Source organism: Ovis aries, chromosome 18 (genome assembly GCF_016772045.2).
Source record: "Ovis aries strain OAR_USU_Benz2616 breed Rambouillet chromosome 18, ARS-UI_Ramb_v3.0, whole genome shotgun sequence".
Classification (NCBI taxonomy): Eukaryota; Metazoa; Chordata; class Mammalia; order Artiodactyla; family Bovidae; genus Ovis; species Ovis aries.
In genome coordinates, this window is record NC_056071.1 from 62,622,815 (window position 1) to 62,641,458 (window position 18,644).

Here is an 18,644-nt window from a genome sequence, read left to right on the forward strand (position 1 = left end):
ATTTGGACCAGCTTTGCCATCCTGCTTTTTCCTTCATGAAGGACTTACTTGATACGTGCATACTGTATATTGGCACAAGAGTTCCCTTTTTAGCTTTTTAAAAATTATACTTTGACAGAAGTGAGTGCGTGTGGAGGAGATGAGCATCTCTGGTAGCTCACCCAGGAGTGGGGTTCCAGGCCCTTTCAGCCCTGAACACTGGTGTTCATCTAAATTCTCTTGGTCACCCAGATAGTACATTGCATTTATGGATCCTCTAACTCTTTGCCCTGGATGAAAACTTAAAACTCCTGCTTTATCAAGATCTCAGATGACACAGAGCAGAGAGGGATCATTTCTTTTGTTGTGAAGACCAGCACCATTACTGATTTATATAGCACGCACAGTTGCCGAACACTGGCACAGCGACTGTCATATCTGATCCTCTCTGTTTCCTTGTGAGGGAGCGGGGCAGGAACGGCTGCCCCCACTTGACAGGTAAGCACGTCGAGACTCCAGTAAAGTCACGGGCACTTGGCTGCTGAGGAGTGGCGCTGGGACCACAGCCCAGCCCTTCCCACTCCACGCTCGTCAGCAGCTACATGACGGAACTCAGATTCAAGAGGACTTTGGTAAGAACAGTGAACTGAGTAGGAAAAAGACGTGCACCCCGGCTCCAGACTGTCGTCATATTGACTGACCGGTGCGACTCTGAGGCTGCAGTCTTGGAGTCTGTGTGCCCTGTTCCTGACTGTTGGAGAGACCTGAAATGTGTCTGAATCTCCCCTCACTGCCCTGCCCGCCCCGCCCCGCCCCCCCCACTCAGGGATTGATCAGTGCTGGACACACAGCAGGTACCCAGGAGACACTTCCTGATTGAATGGGGACATTTGTTTTACACGTATGTATATTTGATCTCCTTCTATTCCTGGTAAGACACTCTTGGCAAATTTCTGCCTATCTGGGTGACATTGGCGCAGCTGCACTTATTCATTCAAAAGAATAATCTGCCCTTTGATTTGGTGCTTGCACCAGAAAGAGGACTGCTGACTTGACCCAATTCCGTCTTTTTTTATGAAATCGTCTCTAAATCTGCGAGCTGCTGATTCATTAATTCTACAGATACTTATTGACTAACTCTGTGCCAGGCCCTGCGGTGAAGACTAGGCCAGGCCACCTCTCTTCCTTCAGTTCATGGTCCTGGTGGTGTCTTAGTATTTCTGTTGAAATACTTTCAGTCTTTGCTTCATTAGTAATTCACAAAATAGCATGAAACAACTGAGTTGTGAAGAAGACTTAGGAATTCCCTGGTGGCACAGTGGGTAAGAATCCGCCTGCCAGCACAGGGGCTGTGAGTTGGATCCCTAGTCCGGGAAGATCCCACATGCGGCGAAGCCCTTGCGCCACCACTCCTGAGCCCGAGTGCTGCGGCTCCGGAAGCACACGCACCCAGAGTCTGTGCTGCAGTAAGGGAAGCCACCGCCATGAGAAGCCTGTACGCCGCACGAAGCGTCGTCCCCAGTCGCCACTACTAAAGAAGGCCCAAGCAAAGCAGCAAAGACCAAGCACAGCCAAAAGCTACGTAAATAAAAAATATTTTTTAAAGGCTCTAACTTCAGTTCAGTCGCTCAGTTGTGTCCGACTCTTTGCGACTCCATGGACTGCAGCACGCCAGGCTTCCGTGTCCATCACCAACTCCTGGAGCTTACTCAAACTCTAAAAAGACTCTAAAACGTGCTCCAGACCCACCCATTTCTTCTCTCTGGTCCACTGCCTGTCCTGGTCCCTGCCCCATGTCCACACCCTGCCCTCTCTTGCTTGCACAGGGCCTGCAGCTTCTCCCACTTCCTCATGCTTCTTTGCTCAGTCGTATCGACTCTGTGAGTGTCGACTGAAGCCTGCCAGGCTCCTCTGTCCATGGGATTCTCCAGGCAGGAATACTGGAGTGGGTTGCCATTTCCTTCTCCAGGGGATCTTCCCAACCCAGGGATAGAATCTGCATCTCCTACTTGAGCAGGCTGATTCTTTACCATTGAGCTGCCTGGGAAGCCTCTCCCATTTCCCCCTAAAAACGACAATCAGCTCCTGTTAGGCCATTGTCTAAAGCTCTCCGGCAGCTTCCCTGTCATAAAACCGTACTTCCCCTCTGTCTCCATCTCCCTCTTCTCCCTTCCTTCCTGGTCCAGCCACACTGGGGAAAGGGGCAGAAACCAAGCCAGTCTCCTCCCGCCTTGGGCCTCTGTGCCGGCTGTGTTGTCTGCTGATGCTGATCGTCCCTAGTATTTTCGTAACTGTCCCCACTGGTCATTTGGATCTCAGCTTAAGTCTCCCTCCCTGAGAGGGGCCTTTCCTGTCACCTCTTTTAAGTTCAGCAGCCCTTCCGTCACTCTGATACTTAACCCTGTTTTATCGTCTTTATCTTAACTCATTTATCGTCTGACTTTTTTCATTAGAATGTGTAGCTAGGGGCTTTAGCTTTTCCCTGAGAAAGTTGTGGAGGGATGCAAGGATAGTGTTCAGTGGCCTGGCACAGGTGCTTAGAGAGGAGTACCAATTGGTCGAGAGGTTGATGAAGATGGGAGTGCAGAAGTGATTACCGGCGAGCTGCTCGTGAGCCGTGGCAGGTGAAAATGGATTGTGATTGTATTTGCTTAATGGCAGAGTGCCTTTTTTTTTTTTTTTTTTTAAGAACTTTAAATAGAATTCTTGAAATGGAGGTAAGGGATGGTTTTATTTAAAGCTTTGTTTTTTAAAGTTAAGTGTCACTGTAGGAATTCAGGTGACTGACATGATTTGGGGAGGAGGAATTAGTTCAGAGTGTGGGACTCACATTTCCTATTGGTTCAAGAAAGTGGGGGTTTTGTTTGTTTTTAATTTTTTTGAAAGGTTAATTCAACTGGAACAAAAGTGCATTCAAAACACTTCTGACTAAAGACATGCTCTGTGGCTAGGAATGTGTCCTGCCTTGTGACGACTTAGAAGGCCTAAAAACAGGGTCAGCGCCCGTGGGCTCCCCACCAGCGCAGAGTAGGAGAGTTCAGAGCTGGTGGCCCCAGGTTGTGACAAGTTTCTCTTGAAGCTGTGTTCACACAGCAAGTGTGTTGTTTCGCTTGCACTGTCCACACGTTCCTGATGGAGGTGGTGAGGCGCCAGCCTCCTCTGGTCTCCTCTTGCCAGCCCCCTTCCCCCCCGTCCCCAGGGGCTCTCACCTGGTCAGAGACCTAAGACCCAGGGGCACAGAGGGTACTTCTCAGCACTAGATGGCATGTGAGGCATTTAGAACGTAGCTCTTGGTTGTCATAGGAGTTGCAGTTTTGCGCTTCCTCCAGGCTGGCTGTGGTCAGGAGCGGAATGCGCAGTCATGTCACCAGCGTGGAGGGGTTGAGTGTGCCATCACCTCCTTTCTGTAGCATCCCCACACTCGCTGTCGTCCCCATCCTCAGGTCAGGGGGCTGAGGCTCAGACGGGGAAGAGTCCTGTCTTCCCAAGGCTCCCCAGGCAGGTAGTCATAGAACTGGGCTCGGAACCCCACTGTCCATAACCTCTGTGGGGCAGAGGCGGGGAGACCCCCTGCATCAGGGTCCCGGGTTGGCGAGGTGGGTGGGCGAGGCAGGTGGGGCTGGGTGCTGACTCCATCCTGCAGACAGTGAGGAAGGGTTATGGGGTTCAACTGGAAGGTGCTAGGGTGACTGCAGGAAGGGGTCGGATGGCCGGGAGATGAGGAATGGGGAGGGGAGTCTTAGGAAGCTGGGGGAGACCGGAAAGGCCACGGAGCTTGTTACGCTCAGCCCCCTGCTCAGAGGAGCACGTGCGGCCAGGCCTTGAGACCGGAGCTGCATTTGCAGTCTTGCCCGTAGCTGACTTCCCTGTACGTCCCCTCCTGCTTGGTGTGTGCAGAGCTCAGCAGCAGCTGAGCAGGCCCGAGGGTGTCAGAGCGTTCCTGCTCACATGGCGGAGATGCTAGCCTCTGTTCAGATGCCCTGTTTATGTTGCCGCACGTTCGTCATGGCTCCGTAAGCCTGAAGCCTCACATCCTAAGACAAGCGGGAGAGGAAATATCGGTGTGAGGTCGCAGGCTCACGGGGCCTCCAGGCCTGAAACCCCAGCTTGTCTGTACAGGAGCTGGGATGCGGATTCAGTGCCAGCGAGTATATTGTGAGTTCCCTTCTTGGGAACTGGGCCGTTTCACAGGGAGAGGCAGGCTGCGGGCACTCTGAGCATGCGCACGCCACAGACACGGGTTTCAGACATCCTGCTCATGTAGCTTTCCAAGATTGTTGGGGGCCTGGGGACACCTCCTCTTAATGACCGTGTTTTTAGCCTGTATCTCTGCGTCAGTTTCTCTGGGGACACCTGAGGCGGCTGGCACGGCCAGTAAGTGCAGCAGGTCAGCGCTCTGCTGGGACAGCCAGGCCCGGTCAGGAGGCTTTGTCCTTACAGTAAGCCTGGAAAGAAGAAGGGAGTTCAGAGTGTCGAGGGTGAGCTTGACAGCGTGTAGCTTGGGGAGCCCCCTGCCCCCCCCAAAGTCCAGTGCAGATGGGCCTCCCGGGTCTCTTAGGCCTGGTGTTTCCAGGCGGAGTCAGGGCTGGTCCTGGTGGAGGGAGGGCCAAGCCAGGTAGCAGGGAGTTTGGGGCTCTTCTGTTTTCATCCGTTCTGTGTTCATATCAGTTCCGTGTCCCAGTTACGTGATACAGAAAAACAAAGGCTGAAGAGGGAACGGAAGTCCCAGAGCAGGAGCATGCTTCGTCCGAGCCTTGAGTTGTTGGCGGGTAGCCTAGGAGACCTTGTTCTTATGAGTCGTGTGCTCTCAGAAGTGCCCTCTGGAGAGCAGTGCAGCAGTTGGGAGTCCCTGTTCCTGATCCATGGGGTCACCGGTTGTCAAGTGAGGTATCCAGCCTTTGAGGCAGACTCCTTCCCGGTCTGTTCCCAAGGCCTGTCACCTCGGGTTCTCAGCCTTCCTCCTGGGGCAGCCAAACCCCTCTGTCAGCCCTTAGTGGTCTCCTGTCTGGCTGTAGAATTGGGGTTCGCCAGGGCCGGCCGGAAGGGTACCACATCCCAACCTGGTCTCAGGACCACAGGCTGCCTGCCAGTCAACAGAACACATCCTCTTCTGGAGGTGGCCTGAGGCGCTTGGCTCTTTGGTGTTGGGACCCCAAGTGGGCACAAGGGTTGAAAACGTTGGCATTAAACCTACCTTAGCCAAGCTCATTGCTCTGCACTTGGTAGCCATATGATCATGGGCAAGTTACTTCACCGCCGTGGCCTCTGTTCTCTTATTAGTAAATTGAGGACTCACGTAAAATTGTCTCACATACACTTGGTGCTAGGTTTTGGCAATTTTTCACCATGATGAAAGTGAAAGAAGAGAGTGAGAAAGCTGGCTTGAAACTCAACATTCAGTAAACTAAGATCATGGCATCTGGTCCCATCACTTCATGGCAGATAGATGGGGCAACAGTGGAAACAGTGAGAGACTTTATTTTTTTGGACTCCTCACTGCAGATGGTGACTGCAGCCATGAAATTAAAAGACGCTTGCTCCTTGGAAGCAAAGCTATGACCAACCTAGATGGCATACTAAAAAGGTCAGTTTTCATTCCAGTCCCAAAGAAGGGTGATGGCAGAGAATGTTCAGACTATTGGACAGTTGCACTCATGTCACGCAACTACAGTAATGCTCAAAATCCTTCAGGCCAGGCTTCAGCAGTATGTGAACAGGGAACTTGAGATGTACAAGCTGGATTTAGAAAAGGCAGAGGAACCAGAGATCAAGTTGCCAGCATTCACTGGATCATAGAGAAAGCAAGGGGATTCCAGAAAAACATCTTCTTCATTGACCACACTAAAGCCTTTGACTGTGTGAATCACAACAAACTGTGAAAAATTCTTAACGAGACAGGACTGCCAGACAACCTTACCTATCTCCTGAGAAACCTGTATGCAGGTCAAGAAACAACAGTTAGAACTGGACGTGGAACAACTGAGTGGTTCCAAAGCGGGAAAGAGTATGACAAGGCTGTATATTGTCACTCTGCTTATTTAACTTATATGCAGAGTACATCATGGGAGATGCTGGGCTGGATGAATCCCAAGCTGGAATCAAGACTGCCGGGAGAAATATCAACAACCTCCGATATGCAGGCGATACCACTCTAATGGCACAAAGTGAAGAGCAGCTAAAAGGCCTCTTGATGAAGGTGAAAGAGGAGAGTGAAAAAGCTGCCCTAAAACTCACCATTCAGAAAACTTGAGATCATGGTATCTGGTCCCATCACTTTATGGGAAATACATGGGGAAATGGAAGTAGTGATAGATTTTATTCTCTTGGACTTAAATCACTGCAGATGGTGACTGCAGCCATGAAATTAAAAGACACTTGCTCCTTGGAAGGAAAGCTATGACAAACCTATACAGCATATTAAAAAGCAGAGACATCACTTTATCAACAAAGGTCTGTATAGTCAAAGCTCTTGTTTTCCTAGTAGTCATGCACAGATGTGAGAGTTGAACCATAAAGAAGGCTGAGCACCAAAGAATTGATTCTTTTGGATTGTGGTGCTGGAGAAGACTCTTGAGAATCCTGTGAATTTGCAAGGAGATCAAACCAGTCAATCCTAAAGGAAATCAATCCTGAATATTCATTGAAAGGACTGATGCTGAAGCTCGAATACTTTGGCCTTATGTGAAGAGCCGACTCATTAAAAAAGACCCTGATGCTGGGAAAGATTGAAGACAAAAGGAGAAGGGGGCAGCAGAGGATGACATGGTTAGACAGCATCACTGACTCAGTGGACATGAATTTGAGCAAACTCCAGGAGATAGTGGTGGACAGGGAAGCCTGGCATGCTGCAGTCTGAGGGGTCACAGAGTCAGACACAACTGAGTGACCGAACAAGAACAACAACAAAATCAGACTAGAGAAATGGCACTGGCAGATTGTTAGAAAAGGGACAGACGGAGGAAGACCAGTTACTAACATGAGAGGAGGAGTGGGGAATGCCGAGCGTGAGAGCCAAGCAGCGGGGCTGGGAGTAGGGAGGTCAGACCCCAGGAAACCTTCCTGAGCAGAATCAGAGTTGGTGCCTGATTCTGTTTGTGGTGTGAGGGAGAGAAAAACCATCAAGAGTGACTCACAAGTTTTCCTTTGAGATCTATCTTCCTTGTTTTATAAAGATCTGCAAATGTTAACGACTCTCCTTGATGGCAAGTTTCAGAACACAGCCTCAGCTCACGTGCCAGATCTCAGCAGCTCGAGCCCTGCCCTCCAGTAAACATTCCTCTTTCTTTGGCTGACATCTCGTTTCCTTTTTCTTAACTTCTGTTCTGAAACTGTTACAGCAGCTTTTGTACTTCAAGGAACTGAAGCCTGGTCCATATTATGTATGGAAACAAATACCGAGATAAATACTCAGTAAACAATGACTGAAATAAATGAGGTCACGCTTTGCGGCTGACCTATAGGGTGATACTTGTGGCAGAGCGCTGGCCGGAAACCATGACTCCTGGGATTCCAGAGCGGCCTCTGTGTTTGTGCTAAAAAAACGTTTCATAGTGGAAGGGTGAAATGCAGAGTCCTGAAGAGTTTTCAGTAAAATGCAGCCTGGGATCCATCTCCACTAGGTTCGCTGCCCACGGTGGTCCTCATATCTGAACCCGAGCACAGCAGTGGCCACGGGCAGGTGACGTGAGCGGGCTGAGCTCAAAGGAGCAGGGCACACTCTCATTCCTTTCAGCTCTTGCTCCCCGGCCCCCGCCCCAGCCCCATACAGCTTGGTGGGGGCGTGCGTGTTCTGTGATTCCCGCAGGATCCCAGGCGTGCCCGGGGTTCCACTTGTTTCTCGTGGCTAATCCAGCTCCCAGCCTGGAGGCTCGGCGCTCACTGCATTAATCAGCCTTGCTGGAATGATCACATGGTCCTTAGCTGCCTCCCCTGTTAGCTGCCGCTCGTCAGCAGCTGGCAGAGCTGGAGGCTGCAGGCCCCTGTCTGCAGAAAGCCTTTCACTTCAGAATATTGGGGGGTGTGCAAACCCCGCCTCTTTTTTCTGCACCTTTGCACCATCTGACTGACTAAATGGTGGTCCTCCAAACCAGAAAGGCCCCCAGACAGTCTGAGGAAATTGTCTCCGACTAGGTCATGTTTGCACTTGAAGAATTCAGGTATGTCCTGGGTTTTCTCCATCAGCCTGCTGCTGGGTTTTTGTTCTCGCTAGGTTTTTGCTGTGTAATGATAGCCCAGGCTCCGGCTGGTCCTCACAAAAGAAGGGTTCTTTCCCATGGTGGGGCTTCTCCCAGTCGTGGGGGTGGGCATGCGGAGGCGGTGCCGGTCCAGGGTGTCGACTGCAGGCACCCAGGCAGCGTGGTAATCGGTTTGATGGTGTGTGAAGGTGGTGAGGACCCCACCTTGCGCCTCATCCGAGCTGTGCTGGTGCTGGTGTGGAGTTCTGAATACCGACTAGGAACTGCTTATCCAGATGGAGCCTCTTGCTGCCTTTTGTTTTTCTTCCTTTGTCAAACTCCTGCAGCCTTACTGCTCTTTAAAAAAGCACTAATTGCAGCGGTGAAGGTGGAAACCCCGCAAGTGTGTGTGTCTGCTGGGTCGCGATTTGATCTCGGCTCTGATTTTGCTCGTTGTGGACGGTGGTCTCGTTGCGGCTGGGCAGTTTTCTGGCAAGCGCCCTCATGGTGTTTTGTGAACAGGCTCCTTCTTTGCTTTCGTAAGCTTTTCAGCTGCTATGATTATGAATGCTCCAAATTAGAGTCTTTTGTGAATCTTATTCCCTCTGTATCCTTCATCTCTCTTCTGGGAATCTGTCCCTGGTATGAATGTGGGAAGAGGGCTCCAGAAAAGAGAGTTTCTCAGAAATGAGGCTAAAGGAGGTGGGATGAGGGGGGTTTCCGGCTCGTTCTGCCGTGGGTCTCCACCTCTTCAGAGCATATGGAGGACAGCGTGTCTGTGTGTAACCTCTGACAGCTTCTCATTTCTCAGATGGAATTTCTGTGTGTTTAGAACTGAACATAAATACCATATTGACGGGCAGAGAAGTGACTGTGTGGCAACCTTTTAGGCGGTTTTTGTTCCCTCCAAATGTAGCTGCAGTAGGCATTAAAATAAGAATAGAATTACCACCTCTCGTTGCTTGTAAGAGGAAACTGGAGACCTTTTCATCAAAATTGAGGGAGGAGAAGAGAGATTCTTCAGCTTTCTATAAGGGAAAGCAGGGCTGCAGAGGTTGCTCCCACCCTTCCTGTAAACGTGGGGCTTTGCCTCCAGAAGTTACCCTTTGTTGAAGAGTGCGCCTTGGCATCATTCCTGATGGGCAGGTTTGTGCAGGTTTCCATGTGGCAACCTGCTCTGATGACGTGAAGTTACACCGTGACCAGAACTCCTGCTCGTGGTGGCTCTGTCAGGTGACCAACGGGAATTTGTTTAATGCCTGGCAGGTAAGAGTTGACAGGCCATGGGGAATGAGTCAGGGGTCACAGGTTCTGCTCCAGGTTTCCTGACCCTTGTGAGAATCAGCAAGAGCATCGTAAATTGTAGAAAGTAGCACAAGGGTGAGGTTCATGTTTTACGGCTAGCACTTGTTCTAGACGGAGTAAGCCTTGGCTTCGGCCTTGAGCAGACGTGGAGCCTTTCCTTGCCTTTCGGAGTGAGAACAGAGGGATGGGGAGACCCACCCCCACTGCGGTGGTACCTGGTCCTGGAGCGGGTCTGACGAGTTGGGAGGCCTCCAGTTCAAGGCCACCGCTCTGCCGAGCTGAGGAGTGGGAAGATGGAGCAAAAGAGGGAGGTTCGTAGCCCTGCTTCAAGCTTCGGCTTCAGCCAGCCCTGAAGAGTTTTGCTGAGCATGGTTGCATTTTGTGACAGCTGCATGGGGCTAGACAGATGGCTTTCTTCTGTAGTCAGGGGACTTGTGTGAGGTCCAGGGCATTGTGGGGCTCGGGGCTCAAGAGGAACTCACTTATCTTTTTAGTTTCGGTCAGCTTGGTTCTCACGGAGAAGGCAATGGCACGCCACTCCAGTATGCTTGCTTGGAAAATCCCATGGATGGAGGAGCCTGGTGGGCTGCAGTCCATGGGATCGCGAAGTTGGACACAACTGAGCAACTTCACTTTTACTTTTCACTCTCATGCCTTGGAGAAGGAAATGGCAACCCACTCTGGTGTTCTTGCCTGGAGAATCCCAGGGACAGAAGAGCCTGGTAGGCTGCCATCTCTGGGGTCGCACAGAGTCGTACACGACTGAAGTGACTTAGCAGCAGCAGCAGCTTGGTTCTCAAGATGTAGCATGCAGCAGATTCACCCAGAGGGCTCACAAAAACCCACCCCCAGAGTTTTAGATCCAATAGGTCTAGGGTGGGGCCTGAGGACTTGTGTGCATCCAATAAGTTCTCAGGTTTTCTGGAGACCAGACTTTGAGAACCATTGGCTTAGGGAAAGCAGACAGACTGTCATTGAGATGGGAAGTCAGAGGTATAGCTGGAATCAGAAACAGCAGTTCAGGTACAGGCAGGTGGGTGGGGTGGGGTGGGGATGGGGGCAGTCGTGGGGAGGTCACACTCGGGCCATGCGATCTCAGCTGCCCTCCTCCTGGGGAGGCCTGAGAACCGTGGAAAGGAACACTGGGCTGAGCACCCATGAAGCTTGGTTCCTGATGCTGGCGCTGCCGTGGACTGCTCTGTGAGGGTAAAAGGAGGAGGGGACCGTGGGGGCGCCGTCAGGTCACCTGCGGACACAGCCCTCCATAGAGAGTGCCAAGGCCACGTTTGTTTGAGCAGGAAGTCTGGTTGACAGATGCGTTTCCCTGCTGGACCGTGAGTTAATCCAGTCTGTCAATCCAGGTGCTTTTAACTTTGATTCCTTAGGGCCTAAAGCTACTGGAGAAACAGTAAGGCCTTAGTAAGTGGTGGACAGAGTAATTTTCAGGACGACTTAAGACAGATGAAAAAGCAAGCAAGCCGTCTGGCTCGCTCAGTGCCAGCCTGGCATGCCTGTTGGGTGCCTGCTGGTGCTGGTTCAGAAGAGCATGTCGAAAAGTGGACATCTGACCTCCTGAGAAAAATGAGAAGTATCCTCAGCACACCCCCAATGATGGAGCACTAGAGAACTCTGACCTTGTTTCATAAGGAGTCTCTGTGATAACCTCACTCTAGACCGTGGTGGCAGTGGTCAGGACTCCCCAGGTCCGGGGTGCAAGCCTGGAGGGCTGCAGGGACATGGAGACGTGAGGCTGGGCCAGCATTTCCCTGCTGCTTAGGGGCTTTCCCTGGCTTTCCCTGACTGCAAGACCATGTTGTCCTCACACCGGGCCAGCCGCTCTACCTGGCTGTGCTGGGAGACACACTGCATTTGAGTTTTTGCTTTAAAGAAAAAAAAAAAACAAACCTTCGTAGGTGAGACATGTACTGAAATAATAGTTTAAGTCAGCATTTACCTGTCCCTGCACCCTGCAGAGACTGTCCTCTGAGCCCCTCTGGAGATGGGTTTGTAGAACACAGTCTGGTTTCCTTCCATCCCTAGATCCTGAGCAGGGACCGCCTGCCCTTACCGACCCCAGAAGAAAGAGGCTGAAATGTGACTTTCAGCTTCATGGTCCCCCAAATGAGAATGGAACCCAAATCAGAAGTGCCTGTTTCTTAGAATCCCTGCTCCTTGTGGTTTATTTCCAATACCAGCTTCAGGATTTATAATCCACAGTTGGAATGTGTCAATCACGTAAAAATGGGAAGTTACTATTTTGGGTCTGTTGTGTCTTATTTTTTAAATAAAACATTATTGTGGAAGGATGGGATTCCAACTCAGACTCGTTCTTTGATAATTCAAATTTATATCTAGTCTTAGGAAGTGTTACAACTTTTCTTGCCCTTTCCCTGGAATATTGAAATGAATTTAAATGAGTGGTATCAGGGACGCCGTGAAGTTCATGAACCAAGAAGACGGCCCGGTGTCCAGAGCCCAAGCCAGCTTAGTGCCTCTCTTTTCCCAGGGTCCTGTAATCTCTTGAAAAAACAGATATTTGGGTACAGCGACTTTCACACTGTTGCCGTGTTCAGTCACTAAGTCACGTCCAGCTCTGCAGGCCCATGGACTGTAGCACGCCAGGCTTCCCCGTCCTTCACTGTCTACTGGAGTTTGTTCAAACTCATGTCCATTGAGTCGATGCTGGGCAGGGGGCGGGGAGTGGAGAAACTAGATCATTTCATACCCACTGTGCATCAGACACCACTAGCTGCTTTGCCCCTCGTAACTTGAACCCGAGTATCACTTTATGGAGACACGGACAGTCCCAAACACATACCTCCAACCCAGAAACAGTGTTTGCTAAGTGAATGAAGGAAATGGGCACAGCAGCTCTGAGAGCCACCTGAAGTCACCCAGCTGTGAGGTCTGCTCAGCTTCACTTCAGTCCTCCTTTCTCAGATACCCTGTGCCGAGAACGCCGTCCTGCAACTTGACCTCGTGTCTCCCAGCCAGCACAGCCTTTCCGAGTCTCTCCTCTGGGCCCAGAGCCCGCGGTAGCTCCAGGCACTCGGCTCACCTCCCCAGGTGTGGGGAGGGTGGGGAACAGAAGAGGAGCAGAGGGTCGCTCGGAGGGCAGGACCGACTGACCCTCAACCCGACCTCCCAGCTCCCATGGCTCCTCACTCCTCCTTACCTGTCTGTGTGGTACTTGCTGCTGCTAAGTCACTTCAGTCGTGTCCGACTTTGTGCGACCCCATAAATGGCAGCCCACCAGGCTCTGCTGTCCCTGGGATTCTCCAGGCAAGAGCACTGGAGTGGGTGCCATCGCCTTCTCCAATGCATGAAAGTGAAAAGTCAAAGTGAAGTCACTGAGTCGTGTGCAACTCTCAGCGACCCTGTGAACTGCAGCCCACCAGGCTCCTCTGTCCATGGGATTTTCCAGGCGAGAGCACTGGAGTGGGCGCCACTGCCTTCTCCAGAGTGGTCCTTAGTGCAGTGTAATTGTGTAACAGTTCCTTTCCCGCCTCTCTCCCCTACTAAAGTGTGCGCTGTCTGAGGCCAGGAGGCATATCTTAATACAGCACCACCAGCTGTCAGCCTGGAATCAGCTCTCGTGTGAATCAGGCTTGTGTGTGTTCAGGTGCTGTTCATGTCCGACTCTTTGTGACCGCATGGTCTGTTGCCCGCCAGGCTCCTCTGTCCATGGGGATTCTCCAGGTGAGAATACTGGAGCGGGTTGCCATTTCCTTCTCTAGGGGATCTTCCCAACCCAGGGATTGAACCTGTGTATCCTGCATTGGCAGGCGGATTCTTTACCACTGAGCCACCCGGGAGGCCCCAGTACTTATATTAGAGTAACTTTAACTGAATTAAGTCATAGTCTCTAACTGGGGGAGGCGGGCTGTCCAACTCCCCAGGGCCTCCTAGCACACAGGCCCCTAGTAGGGGGCGGTGGGGGCACGTGGTTGGAGGATGTGGGTGGACAGTGAGGGCGGAGGGAGGGGAAAGTAGAGCAGCAGAGATGAAAAGAGACGAGTCTCACTGACTTGACAGTCTCACCTGGTGCTGGTCTGACTAGCCACAAGCAAAAGTTATTTTGGGAGACAAATAATTTAGCTGTAGAATGGCAACGCAGATATATGTAAAAATGCCAGCCTATCCTCCATTGTTAAATAAATGTCACAGCTGCTGAGTTTCACTCAAAGAGAAGCGGTGTTGTGGAACCAGACTCCAGTCCAGTCCAGTGTGGATGTAAAGGCCGAGACCTTGCGGAAGTCACTCCATCTCATCTCTTAGCTACCTCACAGAGAAGAAGAGGGCTGTTTTGAGGATAACCTACTGGAAAGCAGTGTGTAAATTATGAAACGCTGCGATAAATGTTTGTACTGGAAAGTTACCTGGTTAAGGTGCTGCTTTGTTAAACAGTTTCCATCCCCCATTTCTCTTTGCTTAGCATTGTGGGCTCTTATATGGAAAATGACAAAATAAAACTGAACTAGGGAAAAGGTTTAACTGCACTCATTACCCAGAGGAAGGAGCCCTAGAACAGGAGACCACCTTGGGTCTGGGTGACTCTTGCTAGTTACTTAGGATATTGCAAAAGAGGCTCCAGCTATGTAGGTTCAGAGACCTGTGTGGTGCCTTGTTGGAGGCGGGAGGGCCTTTTTGCTGTTAGGATAACCGTTCACCCAACAAACCACTTGCTGAGCATGAGTTGTTGTTGTTGTTGAGTCACTCGGTCGTGTCCGACTCTTTGTGACCCCATGGACTGCAGCACACCAGGCTTCCTTGTCCTTCACTGTCTCCCACAGCTTGCTCAAACTCATGTCCATTGAGTTAGTGATGCCCTCCAACCACCTCATCCTCTGTTGTCCCTTCTCCTCCCACCTTCAATCTTTCCCAGCATCAGGGTCTAGTCTAATGAATTGGCTCTTCACATCAGGTGGCCAAATATTGGAGCTTCCACGTCAGTCCTTCCAATAAGTATTCAGGACTGATTTCCTTAAGGATTGACTGGTTTGATCTCCTTGCAGTCCAAGGGACTCCCAAGAGTAATCTCCAACACCACAGTTCAAAAGCATCAGTTGTTCGACACTCAGCCTTCTTTATGGTCAGCTCTCACATCCATACGTGACCACTGGGAAAACCATAGCTTTGACTAGATCTTTGTTGGTAAGGTAATGTCTCTGCTTTTTAATATACTGTCTAGATTGGTCATAGCTTTTCTTCCAAGGAGCAAGCGTCTTCTAATTTCACAGCTGCAGTCACCATCTGCAATGATTTTGGAGCCCAAGGAAATAAAGTCTCACTGTTTCCGTTGTTTTCCCATCTATTTGCCATGAAGTGATGGGACCGGATGCCATGATCTTAATGTTTTGAATGTTGAGTTTTGAGGCAGTTTTTTCACTCTCCTCTTTCACCTTCATCAAGAGGCTCTTCAGTTCCTCTTCGCTTTCTCCCATAAGGGTGGTGTCACCTGTGTATCTGAGGTTATTGAGTAGAAGATGCAAGTCTGTGTCATCCTGAGTCCTGGGAACGTGCTGAACCAACACCAAAAGCATGGGGTGAGGGTAGCCAAAGACAAAATGAACCCAGGGAGACCAGGAGAGATTCCAGACGGCTCCAGATAGGGCGCTGTGGGCCGGGAGGAGGGCGAGGCGAGGCTTGGCCGCGGCGAACACCAGGGAGTCTTGCAGGCGGAGGCATCTCTCGGGGCACGTCTTAGAGCAGCTTCGGGTTTGGAGGGCAGGTGGCGGAAGGAAAGGAGGGGCTGCTGGCAGCCGTGCTGGAGCTGAGGCCCGGGAGCCAGGGCGGTGTGCTCTTAGCTCAGTGGTGGCTGATGAAACCTGTGGAGAAGGCTTTTCCTCATTCTTTTCAGGGTAACCCAGTCTGGTTGTCTTTCTCTCGTGATGGTCGCTTCTCTCTGCCCTGAGAAGTGCCCTGGGCCACTGCTTTGCCAGGTAAACCCTTCTCGCCTTGAGGGAGTGTGTGTCTTGTTTGTGGAGGCCGCGCGTTTTGCAGTGCTGGCTTGTCACTTTGCACAAGTTACTTCAGTTCTTCTGGCTTTACTTTGCCAGTCTCTAAGATGGGGGTATTACCTACCTCCTAGAGTGGCTGTGTTAATTAAACGAGATTATTTATATAAAGCGTTTGGCAGGGTTTCTGGCACTTGGTGGGCTTCCCAGGTGGCACTGGTGGTATAGAACCCACCTGCCAGTGCAGGAGATGCAAGAAACTCAGATTCAGTCTCTGGGTCGGGAAGATCCCTTGGAGGAGGGCATGGCAGCCCACTCCAGTATTCTTGCCTGGAGAATCCCATGGACAGAGGAGCCTGGCAGGCTACAGTCCACGGGGTCACAAAGAGGCGGACATGGCTGAAGCAACTTAGCACACACGCACGCTGGCACTTAGTAGATCTTCAATAAATTCATTCCTTCAACTTACCTTAAGCAGCAGAGCATTTAATTCAGACCCTCGTCCTGGATGAGAAATCACGTAGGAGCCAGGAAAGAGGCCTGACCCCGCTGAGGACGAGGAGCTCCTCTCATGCCCCCGTCTCCTTGGCATTCAGACTCAGAGTGCCAGCAGTCAGTCCTTGGACGATAGTCCTGTCTGCTGCCGAAATGCTTATGGCACAGTGAACCGACCGTGATGTGACTGATCAGCTGAGAGCCTGGATCCTGGCTTGGTGACGCACAGATTCAGTGGGCTGAGAGATTGATTACGCTCCCTGCAGTTGACATGCTGGGCCTGCGTGCTCCCTGACTGAGTATAGCAACGCAGCCAGACCCCACCGCCCGTGTCAGTGCTGCACCAGGGCCCGCCGACTCATCCCCAGCCCGGGACTCCGTGATGGACGTTCCTCCAGGTCACGCCGCTGCATCCGCCGAGACTGACACACGCAGTGGCTGTCTGCTGAGCTGACACGGACAGGTTCAGGGTGTGAGCTCCCTTCTAGGGGAGGGCAGAGGGAGTTAATGGGTGGGAACTTGGTGGAGGGGCAGAGGTGGATGTGATGGGGTCCATCCCGGGGTAGTTCTGTTGGGCATCAAAAGCCACTGGAGACTTCAAGTTGGGGGTCCTCCGTAACAGTCCCTTCCTGGGAGGGCCCACCGAAATTGAAACAGAGCCCAGGTCGGTCCTCACACCCAGCAAGTCCAGGTGCTCAGAAGTGGAGCTCAAGCACAAGCCCACCAGTGCACCTCAACCCTAACTGAGTTTGGGGAGAGCCTGAACCTCGGGAACCTGCAGACCCTACATCTTGGTGACACTGTGTTGCCTTAGATACGCCGTTTAACTTCACTGGGATGTAGTTTGTCCACCTGGAAAATAGAAATGGTTCAGAAAGAACAAGATTACGGCCATGCAGGAGCTTGGGGAAATCAGGAGCCCTGGATAATTACAGGTGCTGTTAACATGTGCTTTCAGGTTTGCCTGGCGCCTCCGGCTACAGATTGAACCACATGTCTTGAGTGTGCGTGGCTCATACAGACACAACCCTGAGTCTGGAACTGACCTCCTGCTGATTTGTGGGCTGTGTGGGGTTTGGTAACTGGTCATGTGGCTGTCAGGAGGTCATCCCAGACCCAGTTAGAGATGAGAGGAAGTGTTTTCAGTCCAGTCCCGTCAGCTCAGGGCCTGCCATATGCCAGGATTGATCCCACCCTGTGTCTTTGTGACTAGCCCAGCCTCCATCTTCATCAGCACGAGGGCTGGAAGAGAGCAGAGACAGGCGTGTTTACTTGTGGAGGCCCAGGAGGAAACCGGAAACTGGGAGCGCTTCCAGCTCCGAGAGCACCCCTGGGCTGCCTGGAGCACAGGCTCAAAGGAAAAAGAACCTGGAGCGGAAGGTGGGTGTCCCTCCAGACCCCACTCCCGCTGTTCAAAGCTGTGTCCTTCCTGTTGCCCTTTGTGCAAACCTGCCTGCAGTGCAGGAGACCCTGCGGGTTCGATCTCTGGGTGGGGAAGATCCCTTGGAGAAGAGAGAGACGAGTAAAACTGTGTGGTTGGATATACAGGACACCAAGCAGACTGTACGCTTTAAAGGCGTGTTTGGGCTCAGGGGTGAAATTTTCCTAGAGAGAGGATGCTTTCACAGTCAAATGAACCTTGGAGCCAGAGTGAAGACTGTGTTTTCCTTATCCACCAACTTACTGAGTAGCGAGAGCAGTAGAGTCCTGAAGTGGACGGAGGCAGATCTGCTGTGCTGCTCTTGATAAAACTGTGTGTTTTCCTCGTCTTGGTTGGGGCGTTACGATAATCAGGTCCCTGTTGTGAATGAAGCTCACTCTGCCTGGCAGAAAAATGTGAACACAGCCTTGCCTCGCAGAAAGGTGGGCGATCCAAGGAACACGGCCTGGTGTTTGGGGGCCGGTCCTTTACCGAGCACTCCGTCCACAGCCAGTCCAGCTCGTTCTGCAGCTGCAGCCCTCTGTGGCCTGACCGCGTGCGCTCCCTTAACCCTGGACTCCCAGGAGTCTTCCCTCTGCTCCTGAAACGGGTTTAGTCACAGATCTGCATGTTCTGCTCTGCTTCCCCGTCTCTGAACTGAAACTGCAGAGCGTGTTTTGGGACTTAGGAGAGTGTTGTAGGTTCTTCTGGCTCCGCACAGCGAGAATTTGGCGAGAGGCAGGGTGACAGGTAAGGAAAGGGTTTATTAGTGAGTGGAGGACACTTGTGTGAGAGAGAAGCAGGCGGGCCAGGGAGCACTGCCCAGAACTTCGTGAGCCACGGGTTTATCATCACAGGAAAAGTGGGGCGGGGGAGAGGACCACCTTCTCCCTCACTCTTGGGTAGACCTCACACTTCCACCGTCAGCTCCTCCTCGTCGGGCAAGGAATGTTCTTGTCCCCAGATGGCAAGACTGGACTGCGGTGGCGTATGGGTGTGCGCGCAGTGAGAAGCACGCACTCCGGAGGGTGGCGCCCGCCTCGGGTTTCGGTGGAATGCCACCCCCTCCTTATGGTTTTTCTTTCTCCTGTGTGCCGAGGAGCATATCCCAGGAATCGTTAACTCCCTGACCCCTCCCGGGGAAGGAGCTGCGTCTCATTCCGTCAGTTATTTCCTGTTTAGGGCTCATCTCAATATTCTGTTGCATGGTTTTGTTGCTGCACGAGCCTGCTTGCTTTGACGGGTGAGCAAACTTGCTTTGTTGAGTGATTATTAACACCAGGTCTCCCATACCTTTTTCTTTACTTAGGATTC

The 18,644-nt window shown here is 51.7% G+C and overlaps 1 protein-coding gene across 11 annotated transcripts in view; it reads left to right on the forward strand.

Moving 5' to 3' along the window:
- EVL (Enah/Vasp-like) overlaps nucleotides 1–18,644 on the forward strand; it is a 144,254-nt gene that overhangs the window by 31,762 nt on the left and 93,848 nt on the right. Inside the window, exon 3 of one of the 11 annotated variants that reach the window (XM_027957393.3) lies at nucleotides 1–8,135. The exons of 9 other annotated variants lie outside the window; for them this stretch is intronic. In XM_027957393.3, the coding sequence (XP_027813194.2) occupies nucleotides 8,113–8,135 (23 nt within the window). In that variant the 5' untranslated portion in view covers nucleotides 1–8,112. One more of the 11 variants, XM_060401924.1, reaches the window with a different exon arrangement.